General features: G+C 42.0%; 1 protein-coding gene across 1 annotated transcript in view; it reads right to left on the reverse strand.

Moving 5' to 3' along the window:
- MAN1C1 (mannosidase alpha class 1C member 1) overlaps window positions 1-18,452 on the reverse strand; it is a 144,695-nt gene that overhangs the window by 65,650 nt on the left and 60,593 nt on the right. Inside the window, exon 6 of the mRNA XM_073615456.1 lies at window positions 7,941-8,035. Coding sequence (XP_073471557.1) covers window positions 7,941-8,035 — 95 coding nt within the window. The remainder of the gene's footprint in view (window positions 1-7,940; window positions 8,036-18,452) is intronic.

The raw sequence follows: 18,452 nt of genomic DNA on the forward strand, positions 1-18,452 counted from the left end.
TAACGGTTATACGGTGATCAGTGGTGAAAGGGTTAACTAGGGGGCAATCAAGGGGTTAAAACATTTATTAGGTAGTATATGGGGGTCCCTGTCACTATAAAACGCTGACGGCGAACCTAAATATTTACGTTCCTAACTAGCGTCACCAGCGACACTAATACAGCGATCAGAAAAATGATCGCTTAGTGACACTGGTGACAGGGGGTGATCAAGGGGTTAAAACTTTATTAGGGGGGTTAGGGGGGTATCCTAGACCTAAAGGGGGTAATATTCACTGCCCTAACACTGTAACTGTCACAAACTGACACCATGCAGTAATCAGACAAAAAAAAAAAAAAAATACTGCTTGCTGTCAGTTTGTGACCGGGGGGGGGTGATTGGGGGGGGATCGGGGGGCGATCGGGGGGGGATCGGGGGTGTAAAGTATGCCTGGCATGTTCTACTGTGTGTGTTTGTGTGTGTTGTGCACTTACATGTCTTCTCTCCTCGGCGCTGGACGGAAACTGCCAAGCCGAGGAGAGATGACATCACATCCTCTGCCTGTGTGAAACTACACACAGGCAGGGGAGGATTCCGATTGGCTGGGAGCGATCGCGAGGGGGGGGCCACGATCGGATGGTCTCCCCCTCGCCTCCCGACGCTCCCAGTCAAATGCAAGTGGTTAAAAAGATTGCTCATCAAGAATGTGTGGATTATTGTCTCAACGCTACAACACTTTTGGGGTGATGTAATTGTTGTTTTATGAGAAAATGGGGGTAATTTCCTAAGGGCAAATCCTCTTTGCACTACAAGTGCAGTTTCAGTGCAGTTGCAAGTGCACTTGTAGTGAAATGTTTCTTTGCATTTAGAAAATAACAGCCAACAGTGCTTTGTATAAGGTTACACAATCACGATATTTTCTGGACTCCACACATTTCTGTCAGGGTCAGCTCAAACAAACACAAGCAGTAAATATCCACAAAGAAGAGCCTGGGGGGAGATGCCTGTCGAGAACTTGAGGTCCTGCAGGCTTCTCCCTGTGGCCAAATACCGCAGGGTAGCGACCAACCTCTGCTCCGCAGTGATGGCTTGCCTCATGCAGGTATCCTGCCTGCTGATATAGGGGGTCAGCAAAGCCAACAAACGGTGAAATACGGGGTCCGTCATCCTGAGAAAGTTCCTGAAATCATCAGGATTATTCTCACGGAGCAAAGGCATATGAGAGAACTGGTCACGCTGAAGCAACCAATTCTTGGTCCATGAACTCCTCCCCACCCTGTTCATGGACTGGACTTGTGTCAAGGTCAGGACCCCAACACCAAGCCCCCGCACAGCACGAACTCTACGAGGAGTACGCATACGAAACATGGCTAGAAAACGGTCGGCTGCTCAGAACGAAGTAACAGAATGCACTGAAGAACAGCAAGGCCTGTGAAGAGCGACCTGAAAACCAGTAACGAACGAACAAAAATACAATGACTACCTAAAGTCACGCGGAACTTGCTTGCACGCACTGAAGAGCAGATACAAACCCACAAGCACAAACTGAACGGCAGAAAACGATCTGAAAGCCACGAGTCTGAAAAAGCGCGAATCGTCTCTCACCAAACTTTTACTAACACGAGATTAGCAAAAGGAGCCCAAAGGGTGCCGCGCTTGGTTCTGAACCGGCCTTTTCTAGTCTTGTCGTATGTGGTGTACGTGACCGCGTGGTTGTCGATCGGAAATTCCAACAACTTTGTGCGACCGTGTGTAGGCAAAACAAGTTTGAGCCAACATCCGTCGGAAAAAATCCTAGGATTTTGTTGTCGGAATGTCCGAACAAAGTCCGACCGTGTGTACGCCCTATAATACACATGAGTACTATGCAATATTTCATATTTTTACAAACCTTCAATTACAATTTTTCTTTCTAGTCTGTTTCTGAACTGGAATTAGACCACACAGAAGGGAAATGTAAAATAATCCACCTAGGCCAAATAAGCACATGCGTATTGTAGCATTGTTTACGGAAGCTAGTTAATAAAAGATAACTAAATTGTAAATTACACAGACAAACCTCAAAACACAATCCCAAAGGTTTAACCAAATGACTACTGAAAGTTTGAAATGTTGAATAGTCAGAAACTAACCTTGCGTAATCTGGTCATACCCTGTACGAATTTCAGTTCCTAAAACCTAGCACACACGTTGATTTTATTGGACAAATAATCGTCCATTTTTTTTGCATGCTAGCCTCCATATTGAAAATCAAGAGGTTACTAAAGTAAGAAAATTCTCATACGACAGAATACAAATTTGGAAGTGATGTCACGTGTTGTAGTGTATTTGTATTGTATTTTCAGATGAAAACTGTACTGATTAAACAAAAATCTTATGATCTGGTATCATACGGGAAAAAATGTAGTATTTGTCCCTTCGGAAAATTTCAGATGAAAGCTGTGTATTAAAGGTCAGATTATCGTACAATCGCTTTGAAAGTGGTAGTTTTCATACAATTTTCTGATTGTGTGTACGGGCCTTAAGGAACCAGGCAAAATTAGCTCGGTGGGTGGCCCTTTTGGTCTTCTCCTGCCAGACATCCCTCAAATGAAAAATTTTAGGAATATTTGGCAGACAAAATGCAACTGCACTCAATCAGATGCAGCAGCAGTTTTTAGGTATTTTCAGGTAGTTTTTGGTATTTCAGGATAGTTTTTGGGCAATACAATAGGCACAGTGGGAGCTCCTTCTATCTGCACTGTATAGTGTGGATGGAGGAATCTCTGGCTAAACTATCAGTATATAACCAGAATTAGAGAGGAAAGGAAAGCATGTTTTTTCCATTGTATATGGTTGTACTTAGTATTTACTGCTTTTAATTGGAATATATTATTGTTTCCTCTAGGGTTTAATCAGGGGTTAAAAAGGGATGGTGACTGGAAATAAATGTACCATAATACGGGTGCTTTAAAGTGATTATAAAGTCTTGTTTTTTTCCTATAAAAATAATAAACATATTATACTTACCTGCTCTGTTGCAGTGGATTTGCACAGAGCAGCCCAGATCCTCCTCTTCTCGGGCCCCTCTTCTGTGATCCTGGCCCCTCCCTCCTGTTTAGTGCCCCCACAGCAAGCAGCTTGCTTTGGGGGCACCAGAGCTGAGTGACAGCTCCCTGTGTCCATTCAGACACGGACCCCCGACGCGGCTCCACCCCCTCTCTTCCCTTGATTGCCTAACTGACTTTGATTGACAGCAGTGGGAGCCAATGGCTCTGCTGCTGTGTTTCTGCCAATCAGGAAGGAGAATCTTGGATGGCCGAGACACTCGTGGTCATTGCTGGACAGAGAGGAACCTCAGATAAGTGTTAGGGGGGCTGCTGCACACAGAAGGCTTTTTATCTTAATGCATACAATGCATTAAGATAAAAAACCTCCTGCCTTTACAACCCCTTTAAGTCAAGGGGCTGTTGCTGACACTAGTTATCATGTAGGAGAAGATCCTGCAAAAGCACTAGTGCCTAAAAAAAAGACAGGCTCAATTCATTAAGCTATGATAGCCTTTATTTGTTCATTATTTATTTATAATTTTTGAGCAATGAGAGCTAATAGGAACTGAAAAAAACAGGCAGGTTAAAAATAATCATCATACCAAAAAACACATACTTCATAGCTTAGTAATTTGAGCATAATGCACATTCATTCGCCCCTCTGTTTTTCACACAAAGGCACGAGAGAGTTTTGTAGGAAAGAGAGGAAATGAAAAAGAGCAGAACAGCAGTTGTTAAATGAAAGAGAAAAGGAAGTTCAGGGAAGGTTTACAGAACAATGAGGTATGCTGGCCATACACTATACGAAAAATCTGCTGAAAAATCGTTCATATAGACACTTCGTTCATTTTTCGGCAAGTTAATGGGCACAAATCGATAATCGTTTGTGACGTTTTTGTGGAAAAAAAACGAACGGGAAGTTTGGAAAATTTCTGCCGAACGTACGATAAATTGCAAGGTTAATGTGTTTCCCGTCCGAACTGTCTGCACTAGGTATATGTAAAAAAACGAACAAAAAATTATTTATTCATGTCCACTGAACAATTTATCGGTCATTACATGATGGCACGATCGTTTGCGGTCACGGTCGAACATTCGTTTTTCGAAAATGTGTTCGGCCGATTTTTCGTATAGTGTATGGCCAGCATTAGTCAAGGATCTGTCCTGGAATATGCCTGCATGGCCACAGGTAGAAATATGAACGGTCAATTTTGGAGGTAATAAAAGTCCTGCTGGGTGTGTATAGCCTGTCCAGGGTCCAGTTATTAATGAATGATTCCCTGAGTGTTTTTAACCTTACAAGAAATTTATGGTTAGGAATTTCCAGGTTTAATTGCGGTTTGCTTTGTTGCACTAAATATTTGAAGCATGAGTGAACACTCTTTGTTTAATATACCAATGTTTTAGGTAGCATGGTGAGTGGTGATGAGAGGACATTGAGGAGAGTGGAGACACGCATCTAGGTGTATCGGTACCCCCGTAGGGGCTGCTGAAAGCCCAGCCGGCATTCACTTTCTAGTCACTTTTGAGTCAATGAACAGTCCATGTGCTTGTTTTGTATTCTTATTAAGGGATTTGAACTTGGATGGGGATAGGAATATACGGGATGCCCAGTAGAACAAGCAATTGGTTGATTGTATATCAATCAATTGTATATCAATCAGATGGGACAACTCTATACACTTGGCTACTACAGTCTCCTCCAGCACAACTCTTGCTTGAAGACTGTTACTCTCTCTCTCTCTCTCCAGCACAACTCTTACTTCTCAGGCACAGCTAGCACATGGTTATGCCGGACACTGCCTTAGTAACTGCCATTTGCAAGCAGGGACCGTGGGCCCCTTTAATGTAGCAAAAATAGAAATAGGAAGTCCTTAGTGCTAGCTGGACTACAGCTCCCAGTAAGGCCTCTTCAGGCCCAGCCAGGCCTCCTGGCTGCAGCTGCCTGTCTCCACTGCCCGTGACATTGCAATCCTCACTGGCTCCACACCCAACTCTGACTGTTTCCTCTCAGTCCTCTCCGGCATGCCTCCCCAGTCCTCCTGATAGCACATGTCACTCACCAGCCCTCCTGGCTGCAAACCGGTGGTTCCCTCCTGAAGACTTGCCCGGCAGTACTAGCTCCTGCTGTCCTCTCTGATTCCTCTCTGTGCCTCCCGTTCAGATCCTCCATTAATTCTTAAAGGGATTCGTCCTGCACCCAAGTCATAGGTCCAAGGTCACCCCGCCCCCCAGACTGGGGAGCTCCCTCAAAGGCTCCGACAGCCTAGTATTCCATCCTTAGTTCTTCCACCCGACAACTCGCCCCCAGCTGGGCTGACCCTAGGTATTTCAAGGAGGCCTGCCCCCTGCCAATCCTAGGTGGGGATTGGTCAGGGCTCCCTGAGACACCCAGACAGCTCCACCTCTCATCCCCTCCTCTTCTTCTAGAATCCTCTAGAAGCAAGAGGGAGGTAACCATGGAGTGATGCTGTCTGTGAGTCACAGCTGCTGCTCTGAGCCACTCCCAGCCCACGCAGATCAAAACAAACAGGCCTAGCTTCCAGGTGGGCATGACTAAATTTACCTGCACTGCAAAAATCCTCACCTCAATACCTACCTATGTAGAGGGTGCTACATTGGCATTATTATACAAGCCTATATTGACCCGTACAGTGTTTGGGTCAAAGCATCTGGTGAGTCTCAGTGTGCTAAAGGGGAATGTGTGGAATCACAGAAGAGCGCTGTCTGAAGACCAACATTTTTGCATTACATGTTTTTTAACTACTTCAGCCCCTGAAGATTTGGCTGCTCAATGACCAGGCCATTTTTTGCAGTTCAGCACTGCATCGCTTTAACTGACAATTGCACGGTCATGCCACGTTGTACTCTTTTGGTGGTATTCGATCGCCTCTGCGGTTTTTATTTTTTATGCTATAAACAAAAGAAGAGCGACAATTTAAAAAAAAACAAAATATCTTTTACTTCATTGCGACCGCCGGGCACTCGCATCAGCTCCGGGCACACACACTGCGGGCCAAAAGAAAAAGCGACGTAAGGTAACATCGATTTAACCAGCCGAGCCAACCTGCTGCAGTAAAACTGCGGCGACTGGTCGGCAAGCGGTTAATACTTAGAAATTGTTGGTTTTTAGTGTGTAAGATACATATCAGGGACACACATTAATATACACTATTTTACATTTGATTCATAGACCTGTCCAAAAGCACTGGTGATTTTATGATATTGCAGCAGGGGTATTATAGCTGTTTATAGTCACATCCTTGGCACAGTGATTTTGGTTAACAGCATGGTAAGAGGCTCTTGCATGAGCTTTCTAAAAAGGAGATGTGGAGCAAACTTTTCATTATAAGTGCCCAAGTCTTCACTTACTGTTCCCTCTTCCATAAAGATCATATGATAGTTTAATATTTGAGTTTCCGAATGTGGTGAAGGAATACAGGGAAGAGATCAGGCCAGATGTGTGCAGGTCTGAGTTACATTGACATTTAAATTCAGTGAGGTTTGGTATGTGATTTACAGTGGGGATGGAAAATATTCAGACCCCTTAAATTTTTCACTCTTTGTTATATTGCAGCCATTTGCTAAAATCATTTAAGTTCATTTTTTTTCCTCATTAATGTACACACAGCACCCCATACTGACAGCAAAACACAGAATTGTTGACATTTTTGCAGATTTATTAAAAAAGAAAAACTGAAATATCACATGGTCCTAAGTATTCAGACCCTTTGCTGTGACACTCATATATTTAACTCGGGTGCTGTCCATTTCTTCTGATCATCCTTGAGATGGTTCTACACCTTCATTTGAGTCCAGCTGTGTTTGATTATTCTTAAATGGAAGACGTTTGGGACGACCAGAACCCTTCCTAGAGCTGGCCGTCCAGCCAAACTGAGTTATCGGGGGAGAAGAGCCTTGGTAAGAGAGGTAAAGAAGAACCCAAAGATCACTGTGGCTGAGCTCCAGAGATGCAGTCGGGAGATGGGAGAAAGTTGTAGAAAGTCAACCATCACTGCAGCCCTCCACCAGTCGGGGCTTTATGGCAGAGTGGCCCGATGGAAGCCTCTCCTGTGCAAGACACATGAAAGCCCACATGGAGTTTGCTAAAAAAACACCTGAAGGACTCCAAGATGGTGAGAAATAAGATTCTCTGGTCTGATGAGACCAAGATAGAACTTTTTGGCCTTAATTCTAAGCGGTATGTGTGGAGAAAACCAGGCACTGCTCATCACCTGTCCAATACAGTCCCAACAGTGAAGCATGGTGGTGGCAGCATCATGCTGTGGGGGTGTTTTTCAGCTGCAGGGACAGGACTTGCAATCGAGGGAAAGATGAATACGGCCAAGTACAGGGATATCCTGGACGAAAACCTTCTCCAGAGTGCTCAGGACCTCAGACTGGGCCGAAGGTTTACCTCCCAACAAGACAATGACCCTAAGCACACAGTTAAAATAAGGAAGGAGTGGCTTCACAACAACTCTGATCTGCAAGGAGGAATGGTAGAGGATCCCCAAATCCAGGTGTGAAAAACTTGTTGCATCTTCCCCAAAAAGACTCATGGCTGTATTAGATCAAAAGGGTGCTTCTACTAAATACTGAGCAAAGGGTCTGAATACTTAGGACCATGTGATATTTCAGTTTTTCTTTTTTAATAAAACTGCAAAAGTGTCAACAATTCTGTGTTTTTCTGTCAATATGGGGTGCTGTGTGTACATTAATGAGGAAAAAAATGAACTTAAATAATTTTAGCAAATGGCTGCAATATAACAAAGAGTGAAACATTTAAGGGGGTCTGAATACTTTCCGTCCCCACTGTAAATTTTTTATACAAGATTCTATGTAATGCCTACAGGTGGTTTAATTTCCTAGTGGCTTTAAAAAAAATACTTTAATAAAATAAGCCAGTCTAGTAACAGAAATCTTTCTTACTTTCCAAGGTTGATAATACCACGTGGAATCCCAGTAGGTGTGCTAAATGCTGGTAACAGTTTCTTCCCAAGGCCTATTGCTTTTTCTCTAAAAACCTGAAAACAAGCACACCATATACACTAGTTAGTATGAATACAATCATGATGCAGTCAAGGTTCCAGAGTATTGTAATTTTACACCAACATACTGTATATGCAAAACACAAACTAGTTATTATATAGCTTACTGATATAGTGTATGATGGACATTATTCCATCTTGAACCATCTTGTAATTTCCTCTGAGTCTGGGGCACACACACATTCCAATTTAAAGGTACAATATTCTCTAGATTTACCAGTGTAATGCAACGGCATACCTACATAATTCTTTAATTCTTTAATTTATAGCTGATCAGGTATACCCTTGACTGCACAGTTTTAGTGAATCTAAAGGATACCAGGTTGTTATGTGTTTCTAGTTTTAAATTTCATTTTTATGGTATATATACGTTTTTTGGCACCTCAAAATTCTGTATGTGATGTAACCTTCCTTTCTGACACGTACCTAACTTCAGTTTGCGTGCGCAAACACCTTTCAACTATAAAATGCTGAAAACACGAGTACCAATGTAATTAAAATACCCTGAGATTGCCGACATGGGTGCGTCTTATCTACACCTCTTGTGGTTTTAAAATTAAGCATGGTATGTCTTCATTAAATGGGTTTGGACTAAACCAAGGTTTTTACATAAGCCTGAACTCCTTCTGTGCTATTATTATTGAGATTTATTGCTTGTGATTATTTCCCATGATCAAACTCATTGGTTATGTCATACTGAGGCGCCTAGTGTTTTCTCTCCATTTATCATTAAGCACATAACACATGTAGTAAAAACCATCTTCATAACTATCTTATGTGTTATAAATGATATGCTTAACTTTTAGTTTGAATATGTTAATAAAATAATACAATATCTCCTGCTTGGAATTAATTGCTTTATTTAGGCAAATAGGCTGTTCGCTTTGCAAGGAAATTGACCCAAGAGCTTAATAAATGAGATGAAGCCCTACTAACTTCAGTCATGCAGTCATGCAGTCATGTTAAAAAAAAATGCATTTTTTTTCCTGGCATGTGATTGGGTATTCTTTGTGAAGCAAAACTTCACCACGTTCCCTAAGCTCTGGGGAAAGTTTTCTTCCCTTGGAAAGTAAACAGCCTATTTGCCTTTAGTAAATTAACCCAAAAAGGACCTATGTTAATTTAACAGAAAGGAAGGTTTACAATGAACAAAAGTCAACAAAACAATTTCACCAGAAAACTTCGAAAAAATAATACAGATACCACTTTCAAGGCCCAAAGTACCAGTATTTCATAATACCTGGTGACTTGCGGTTCTGTTTGACACTTCTTTGGGCTTCTCTGCCCATAGATAGGCAGACTTCTTACCAAGACTGATGATTGGTGAAAGATTTGTCCCTTCACCAAGATAATGACTTTTCAAGGATCTCTATATGAGAAACAGTGCTTAAGCATTTGGAAGTACTTGTACTACTCTGGACTCTTGTATAGTTTATCTGCTCTGCTGCTGTGTCTACTCAGGAGAAATTCATTGTACACTAGTCAGCTTATGAATACAGTGTCTATGCACACTAGACACTATTAAGGGATGTTCTGCAGAAACAGTTGCATCTGCAGTTTCCTTATTGTAACCAGAAAAAAATAAACAGTTCCCACTGGGCACCAAACACAAGATTTGGGCTTGTGTGGGTACTTTCAAGTCTATTCAGTTCCTACAACACAGCGCAAGCAAAATATCTCACTTGGAGTTCCTGGCCAGTTTCCCTGCCAGGACTATTAGTTTTTTTTTCTGCTAATTTCCTAGATGTCATGTTGATCCAAACACTTCCATACTTTTTGAGTAAGGGACTAAGAGCAAGTATAGAGACCTAGAGTTCTGACATTACACATACGTTGTTTGCTGCATGCTTATTTCTGATCAGTGATTCAGAAAGTACTGAGTTCTGGGGCAACAAGGTAAGAAGCATTTTCAGAAGAAGGTGTAAAATGGCAGATGACTTCAGGGCATTTGGCACAATACAGAATATAGCAAAATGTCCCTGGCTACTGAATGAGATAGTAATGGTAGTATCATCACTTTTTATTCCTACTAACATTCCTACCTACTCACATTCTCTATCTCTGCTACCACTCTAGTTATAACCAAAACAGCCACAGGCTTACCACACCATGAGCCATCTGCTACACATCTCACTCTGGACAAGAGTGGGACATACATTGTTGGTATGCTTGTTTGGCGTTCTTCTTGTACAACAGAATTTTACAATGTTTTTGCATTCTAAGCAGTTTAAGAAACCTTTTGTTACACCCTTAGAAACTTGCCACAACCTACAATTTTCTATGTTCCTTAAATTTGTCCCCTATACCTAATGGGTATTCTTTGATTTTATGATTTTATATTAATCTTTCAACAAAAGCTTGCCTTATCATATAAATGGAAAAATAATAAAAACTCTTTAGCGTCAAACTACAAATTAAATTGTATTGAAATTGTGCTTTTTTTTTTTCTTTCTAAAATATAAACAGTTTAGTCAAACAAAAATACATCATAGTAACTTGTATGCACATAATGCAGAACATGATTTTCACCATTCAGACTTTGATTAATTTAATCTCTAGTTTGTGAATTAGTCATTTGAGACATTTCTCTTGAGGTTTTTGTGATTAACATTTCATGATCACATGTATTCTCTGCAATCAGCTGTGTTAAGAAGTTACTTGGGAAGTGTGTACAAAAATAGCATTGATTTCCGCCACTAGATTATTAAACAGATGATTTCTAGTTTAAATCTGTCATTTTATGCTGTGGTATTTATAAATATGCATAATATAAATGGCAAAGAAATGAACACGGGTGCCGAATTCATTGCCAATGACGTTCCTTTTAAAAGTAATATAAAAGCTTCCTGCTTCTATTAAAAATAGACTTTTAACAATAGGATGAATCTAGACAAGCAGGACCCATTTTTCTTTCATGAAGCCTATTATGTATAGATGCTAAATTCTTCCCCTGTGTAGGCTTGGCCAGAAAATGTCAGGGCATACATAAACATATACAGTCATTATTAAGGAGCAGGATTGGTCTAAGGTCATCTTTATGCCTGTAAGCACGTTTATAAGAGCTATTACAGGGTAGTCTTGCTCTGATTGGCACTGTTTCATTTGAGTTTATCATGCCTGTTTCAATATCATATTCAACAATCTTGATGTTCCTTCACCCTCTAGGGGGAACTAAAATACACAATACCCATTAACTGAATTTACAATTTATCAGATCAGGCTGGGATGCAGACAGCACTGTTGACATGTTGGAAATAGAGGATTACATATGATTAATTGTAACAAAGGATAAAAGTCACAGAACTTTAGCGCTGCATTAAAATGATCCAAACATCTCTAAAACAAATATTTTAAAAAAATGAATGAAATTGAAAAATGATTATCTGAAATGTCATCTGATTACTAAATAAGTATATGCCTGCTTGCTTTATGGTCTCAAAGTAGATATAAAAAGCAAATCAATAAACAAAAAACAATCCAGAAAATGAAACAATAAAATTAACAGAAGGATATACCTTGTTATCGCATTGTTTATGTTTTTTTTTTTTTTTTTCTATAAATCCTCTTTATTAGAATTTCAAGTGTACAGTTTATGAATACAAAACAGAGCGACGGTGCATACCCTGGCTCAATTATCCACATTATACAAAAACAAAGGTAAATGTAAAAAACCTTACATAGAACATTGTCACACATAGTAATGTAAATACACTGGGGTCCACCAAAAATAGCAAAACATTTCTTGTACAAAGTTTTTTATTGAAAATATATATCAACAGAATAGAACAAAACAGTGATGGATACATCATGAATTACCAGGTATAAGACTGCCGGTGTCCGGCAGGTAGAACTGATGTTCAAGAATTTAAGCCTGGTCTCAGGCGGCTCAAGGCCGAGGCCAGGCGACATACTAAGGGGAGTCTTCATCTCGTGTTTACTAGCATAGCAATAAACTGCAAGCACAGAATATTATGTTTGCAAACACTCATGAACATTTAAAGGGTGCATAGCGAGATGTTATTGTAATACGTAACATTGCATTAAAAAAAAAGAAAAAGAACCAGAAATAAAATCAGATTAAATGAAATAACTTCAAAGAAGATAACATACCTTTGTATGGAATAACTTTTTGTTACCTTAAATATCCACTCTCTATAGAATTAAGCCCAAGGGCCTGAATGAGAAGAAGGAAAGAGAAATTGAAAATGGGAGAAGAGGGGGGTGGGAAAGGAGGGGGGAACGGAGGCCAAATCTTGATGGACGGTTATGGGTCACCCAGGGTTGCCATATCCTGAGGAACTTATCATGTGTGTCTAACAATATGGCTGTAAGTTTCTCATTTACCATGATATAATTCACACAATTTTTAACTGCTTCAAAGCTAAGGTTCAGAGTTTTCCAGGCCCTTGCTATGGTCAATTTAGTTGCGGTAAAAATATGTGCTGCTAATTGGCGTTCAGGACGAAGAAGTTCTGCAATCGGTTTCCATAAAAGGGCTTCAAAAGGGTCCCACTTTATAGTGGTATTAAAAAGATTGCATAGTAGTGCGTATACTCTGACCCATAATCTGCAAACCCTGGGGCAGGTCCACCAGATATGCACCATCGTGCCCTCCTGTGAGCACCCACAAAAACAGAGGGGGGAATAAGATGGGATGAAGCTTGCTAATCTAGCCGGGGTATAGTACCATCTATAAAAGACTTTGTAAACGTTCTCCAAAAAGAGAACATTCTTAGAGCATTTGGATAGCATAATAGTCATACATTGCCAGTCCTCCGGGTCTAATTGTTTCCCGAGCTCGGCCTCCCATTGGAGATGATAGGGTCTCAATGGTGGCGTCTTGGAATTAATTATAGCGATATATATGAGGGAAATCAGACCCAAGGATTGGGGGCGCGATCTACAAAGGCTTTCAAATAGGGTCATGGTAAAGGGGGCCGAATGGGATTTTGTAAGCTGTTGGAGAAAATGTCTAATTTGCAGGTAACTGTAATGCTCCCTAAGGGGGATATCGTGTGAGGAACATAATGCAGCGAAAGGGATGATCTTGGTTGGGGTGAATAACGAATGGATATCTGTAAAGCCATTATCAGACCACCATTTAAACTGCAGTGGATTATCACAACCTGGTTGAAATAAAGGGCAGTGGAGGAGACGAAGTAGTGGGAGATGAGGAGAAATTAGGCCTGCTGAGTACTTAACCGCATCCCACAGTTTAAGGGAGTGAGCCAGACAGGGACCTATGGTAGAGGGGCGATGTGCTTTAGGAAGCCAAGGAAGAGAAGCTAGAGGCGGTAGGTGTGCATCGACTAAATCCATGGTGGCCCATAGTGGCATTTGTTGTTTCTCATGGAGGTGAGATAATGGGGCGATACCCGCAGCAGTATAATATGCTTGCAGATTAGGAACCGAAAGGCCACCATTGAGTTTGCGTGCGTAAAGTACTTGTCTCTTGATCCTGGGTCTCTTGGGGCCCCATATAAACTGCATAATTTTACGTTGATGTATTCGAATGATATGGGGGGGCACATGGACTGGCAAAACTCTAAAATAATAGAGCAATTTAGGTAGGTACGTCATGCGTACCGTCGCTATTCTGCCGAACCAAGAAATCGGAAGTGTGGACCAAGAGGCAAGCATAGCCTCCAGCTTTCGGAAAAGTGGAGGAAAATTGGCTTGGTATAATCCCCAGTACCTCGGAGTAAGTTTAAAACCCAAGTAAGGTAGTGAGGTTAACCACTGAAATGAGAATGCCAAATGTAGGGATTATAGTTCCAGGGCCCGAAGGTTGATAGACATCGCTTTAGATTTTGCCATGTTAACTGAAAGGCCTGAGAACGAGGCGAAGGAGTCTAAGAGAGAGAATAAATTGGGGAGGGAGATTCTGGGTTTAGTAATGGTTAATAAAATGTCATCCACAAACAGTGACAATTTGTGCGCGGTGCCTGCTACTTCTACTCCTGATATATCTGGGTGAGAGCGTATGGCCTCTGCTAGGGGTTCAAGTGCTAGTATAAATAGAAGTGGGGAGAGCGGGCATCCCTGACGGGTTCCCCTCTTAATAGGGAACGTATGCGATTCATATCCATAATAAAGCACTTTAGCCTAGGGGGAGTGATATATGGCTGAGACCCAACTCAAAAAGGAGGTGCCGAAACCGTAGTGGGTGAGGACCTGTGTCAAATAGGGCCAGGACAAGGTATCGAAAGCCTTATTAGCATCTAAAGAAAGAAACATTGTCTCCAGGGACCTTTCATGAGCTATATGTTGGATTTGGAGGAGTCGTCTAATGGCATCTCCTGCCTGCCTACAGGGGACAAATCCCACCTCATCCTTTTTTATCAGACGTGGTAGAAAAGAATTCAGGCGATTGGCCAAAATTTTCGTCAATATCTTCATGTCAATATTAATTAAAGAGATTGGCCGAAAATTTGCCCAGGAAGAATGGTCCTTATCTGGCTTAGGAATCATCACTATGTTGGCAGTCAGCAAGTCTGGTGTAAATGGGTGACCTCCTTTGACCGAGTTATACATAGCCGCTAGGTGTGGGGCCAGAACCTCTGCAAACTTTCGATAATACAAAGCAGTGAGACCATCCGGGCCTGGTCTTTTGCCCACTTTCAGTTCCTTAATGCACTGGAGAACCTCAGAGACCTGTATATCTCGGTCCATTAGGGAGATATGGGATTCGGATAGGGAAGGTAAAGATAACTCTTTTAAGAAAGCATTCAGGCCCTGTGTTGAAGAGTGATTTGGGGGGGAGAAGAGTTTGGTAAGTCGATGGCAGAATTTTTCCAAGACCCGCTGGGGGTTCCCCTGAGGATGTTATGGCGGGTGCGCAAGGTTATGGGAGTAAATTTCGGGGTAAAAGTACGCAGTCTATTGGCCAACTGCGCATTGGGTTTGTTTGCCTTAGCATAACATCTCTGGTGGGCCCAACGTAAGGAACGGTCCGCTTCGTCTGTCAGACATAGATCCAAGTCTGTACGGGCCTTGTCTAAAGGTCTGCGGTTAGCAGGGGTGGGGGTTAATTTAAAGGCCGCTGAGCGGTCCTCCAAGCTCTGCTCTAACTTGCGTCGGGCCTGAATCCTTTCTCTTTTGCGTTGAGACGCTATTCGAATAACGCGACCCCGGAGGACAGCTTTATAAGCCTCCCATAGTGTTATTGAGGACGAGACAGAACCTGCATTAAGCCTAAAGTATTCCGCCGAAGCTTCTTGGATTTCACTGAGGATCGGTTTGAAGGATAAAAGTGAATCATTCATCACCCAGGGAGCATGTTGTGGTTTGCTGAGTAGGGAGCGACGAACGGTTAGAACAGGGTCGTGATCTGACCAAGGGACTGCTAGGATCGAAACCGAGTCTATTAAAGGGAGATGTTTCCGTAACACAAACGAATGGTCAATTCTAGAGTGGGAGTGATGAGGATGGGAATAGTGGGTGTAGTCCCTGCCCATGGGATGAAACTCTCTTTATATGTCTACTAGATCAAGATTTTGTAGGGCTAGCAAGAATTTTTTTGAAGCATGAGAGGGAGCTTTATGATCCGCCGGGTACTTATCAAGGGCAGGGTTGAGCGTCACATTAGAATCACCCGCCAACAGGAGGGTGCCTCTCTGGTGGACCTGTAACAAAGAACAGACATGAGACAAGAATGGGCCCGGATTGTCATTCGGGGCTTAATAGGTCATAATAGTTACTTCATTGTCCTGAACAGAACCCTGCAGGAGAAGGTATCTACCATTAGGGTCAGCTATCTGTTTGTTACAGATAAATGGGACCGATTTACGTGTAGCTATAAGAACCCCTCTCTGCTTAGTAGGACCATTAGCCAAATAGACTTGGGGATAGTTTGCTGCGATATTTGGGGCAGGAAGAGGAAGAAAAGTGTGTTTCCTGTAAACAGGCTATGTCTATTTTTTGTTGCATAAGGTAATTAACAACCTTGACCCTTTTTGGGGGGGAATTCATGCCCTGAACATTCAGGGACAGCCAATGAAGGGTCATTGGGTCTGAGATATAACGCTATGAACTACTCCATCCGCACACCCCAGGGGCCGAGGGAAAGGGGAAAGGGGGAGGGAGAGAAAAGAGAGAGAAGAATAGTAAAAATAGGAAAGAACATAAGGTATGAGAATACTGAGAAGAACTCGGATTAGAGTGTGTAGTGAGTACATTGACATATCACGCCGTGGGCAATAGGGCCCACAATGGGGTGGGACCATAGCCAAGACAAGTATCTTAGCCAGGTACCAACTCTTGAGGGGAGCAGTGGTCCGTCGGAACCACCAGCCTATAGTGAAGATAATTCAATCGAGTTAAACAAAATGAACATAGAGTTTAAACAATACTTAAAATAGGGTATGGATGGGGGGTACTGGGGGGTACTGGGATAGTATTGTATTGCAGATATAGGGGCCGTGCAAAGATAGAGTAACGAATTATATCCAGAAATGTATACAGATGATGCTAGTATAGACCATGGGGATATATAAAATGATCTGAATAGTAATTGTGAATGCCCCTATACACCATGATTTATTTTTTTTCTGTGTAGATGTATGTATGTGTATATGTTTTATATAAAAATTTTGTAAAAATGTTTGATAAAGATTGTAAAAAAAAAAAAAAAAATAGGAAAACATTTCAAAAAGTGTGCAGAGAGAGAGCTGGGCTAATATTTGTCAGAAGGTCCAAGAGATACCAGCTAATATTGTTTCAACCTTGTTTGTATTGTTTCAAGTGGATGTAAACCCCCAAAAAATTATTTTTTTTATATCATACTGTAGAGTATAAGATTTGCTATCATTTGAGCCCAGTCTTGCCACACAGAGTTAATCCGTCTCTGAGCAATCCCCTTTTATTGTTCAGTGAGACAATTCTTGACAAACTGAGAAAAACTTTGTCAAATCTTCCCCCTTGCTGTGAGTGACAGGTGATTTACATCTCGTGCATTAGCCTAAGACACATGCAGTATTTTTAAATTCCCTCCCCCACTCCTTTCTTCAGCAGCTCTGCAAGGATTGGCTGTTCCACACCTCACCATGATTTGGCATGCTGAAGTCATGTGGTTACTTTCCTGTCTTTTCACTGATTGTTAGAGAAATACACAGAGAAAATGCATATTGACAAGGGGAGTGTAGAGGTGGGCGGGGAGTCTACTGACATCACGACTCCACCCACCGAGCTCCAGACAACAGACCCACCCACAGAATATGCAGTTTTTCGGGTCTAATAACAGACACAGGGGAGGCATTTGACAGGTAAAGATACATGCAGGAGGCATGTATATCCTTATAGATAACCCCTATGGCAGTAGTTTAGAAAGGATGACATTGGGTTTACATCCACTTTAAGGAAGCCAGCTATAATACAGCAAAGCATTCACTCAAAAAAGAAAGAAAACACACCCTCGTCTGACTCCAGTAGAGAAAGGATAATCATTAGGCCGGGACCTCGGAGGAGGCATTAGTAGATACCCACACTTTATGAAACTTTTTAGGGCAACCTCTAGATAGGGAAGGGGCTTTATAAAGTGGAAGAACCAAGCTAACCAGATTTTTTCAGAAATCTAAGGTAGGGGCAATAGGGGTCTTCCATCGCAACACAACATCCGGGCATAGAACAAAAAAAGACCCAATAGAGTTCTAGATGTAAAGGCCAAAGGGTCGACTAATCCCAGCAGGAAAACATTCACAGGCAGCAGAACCTGAATGGTTAAAGGGGAGGTAAAGGTTAGAAGAGCGGACCAAAAGGTCCACATCCAAAGACATTCCAAAAACATGTATGTGTAGTACACCGAAGCTGCTGTACACCTCCAGCAAGTAAAAGGCACAGAAGGGTTTATCTTATGCAGTCTCATTGGAGTAAGATAAATCCTATGTAGAGCCTTGAATTGTATTGATCTGTCCCTAGCAGACTACTTGAAGAAAGGGGTATTCTTTATATATATATATATATATATATATATATATATATATATATATATATATACAACATTCCAGTGTGGTTGTACAGTGAGTCCTATTAGTACAGATCAGACTGGATTTCTTGGTCACCCTGTGCCCCTATTAGAGACACAGGGTAACTTAGACATAAGAGGGGCATGTGGAGCTGAAACAAGGGTTTCCCAACCTCCCCAAGGGATTCTGAGTTCCACGGGCCCCCTGCCCAAAGTGACTCCCTTCACATCTCTCCCCTTTCGGCAGCAGACTAACACAGGAGGAGACCCCAGACGGGTTGACTCCAAATTTAGTCAGTAGTTCCAGTCCCCCATTCATCACCCAACCAACCTCTGCCTTTCTCAGAGAACATACACGTCGTTGGGGAGAAGTGCGGACTGCCCCTTCTCCCTGGAGTCCTTTCAGCCATTGGAGAGAAGACAGGGTGGCTG

Source organism: Aquarana catesbeiana, linkage group LG02 (genome assembly GCF_042186555.1).
Source record: "Aquarana catesbeiana isolate 2022-GZ linkage group LG02, ASM4218655v1, whole genome shotgun sequence".
Classification (NCBI taxonomy): Eukaryota; Metazoa; Chordata; class Amphibia; order Anura; family Ranidae; genus Aquarana; species Aquarana catesbeiana.